The 409-nt window shown below is 41.6% G+C and overlaps 1 protein-coding gene across 1 annotated transcript in view; it reads left to right on the top strand.

Moving 5' to 3' along the window:
* Positions 1–409, top strand: part of LOC119594147 (carboxypeptidase B-like) — a 14479-nt gene that overhangs the window by 10144 nt on the left and 3926 nt on the right. The window contains exon 8 of the mRNA XM_037943214.1: positions 225–340. Within this exon, the coding sequence (XP_037799142.1) occupies positions 225–340 (116 nt within the window). The remainder of the gene's footprint in view (positions 1–224; positions 341–409) is intronic.

Raw genomic sequence — 409 nt, 5'->3', positions numbered from 1 at the left:
ACAAGAAAACAAACAAACCAAGGCTGTCCATTCCTCTACCAGTCCCCTAAACTAAAATGAAAATGTTGCTAAAATGAAAAACTGAACTAAAAACTAAAACCAAAAATGAAAATGTTGCTAAAATGAAAAACTCTAAACTAAAAACAACCAAAAATGAAAACGTTGCTAAAATGAAAAACTCTGAACGAAAACCTAAAACGAGAATGAAAATGTTCCACCCACAGAGGTCGGCGCGAGCGACAACCCGTGTTCGGAGATTTACGCCGGCCCGACCGCTCTCTCTGAACCCGAGACGCAGGCTTTGGCAGACTACATGCAGGCACACAAGGATCGCGTCAAGGTGTGTGTGTCACTTTTTTTCTGTGTATCGCCTGTTGAAAAGCTCTTATTCTCAGGATTTGTGTCTGTC

Source organism: Penaeus monodon, chromosome 33 (assembly GCF_015228065.2).
Source record: "Penaeus monodon isolate SGIC_2016 chromosome 33, NSTDA_Pmon_1, whole genome shotgun sequence".
Lineage (NCBI taxonomy): Eukaryota > Metazoa > Arthropoda > Malacostraca > Decapoda > Penaeidae > Penaeus > Penaeus monodon.
Note: the sequence above shows the minus strand (reverse complement) of the source record. Positions and strands in the feature narration are given on the sequence as shown.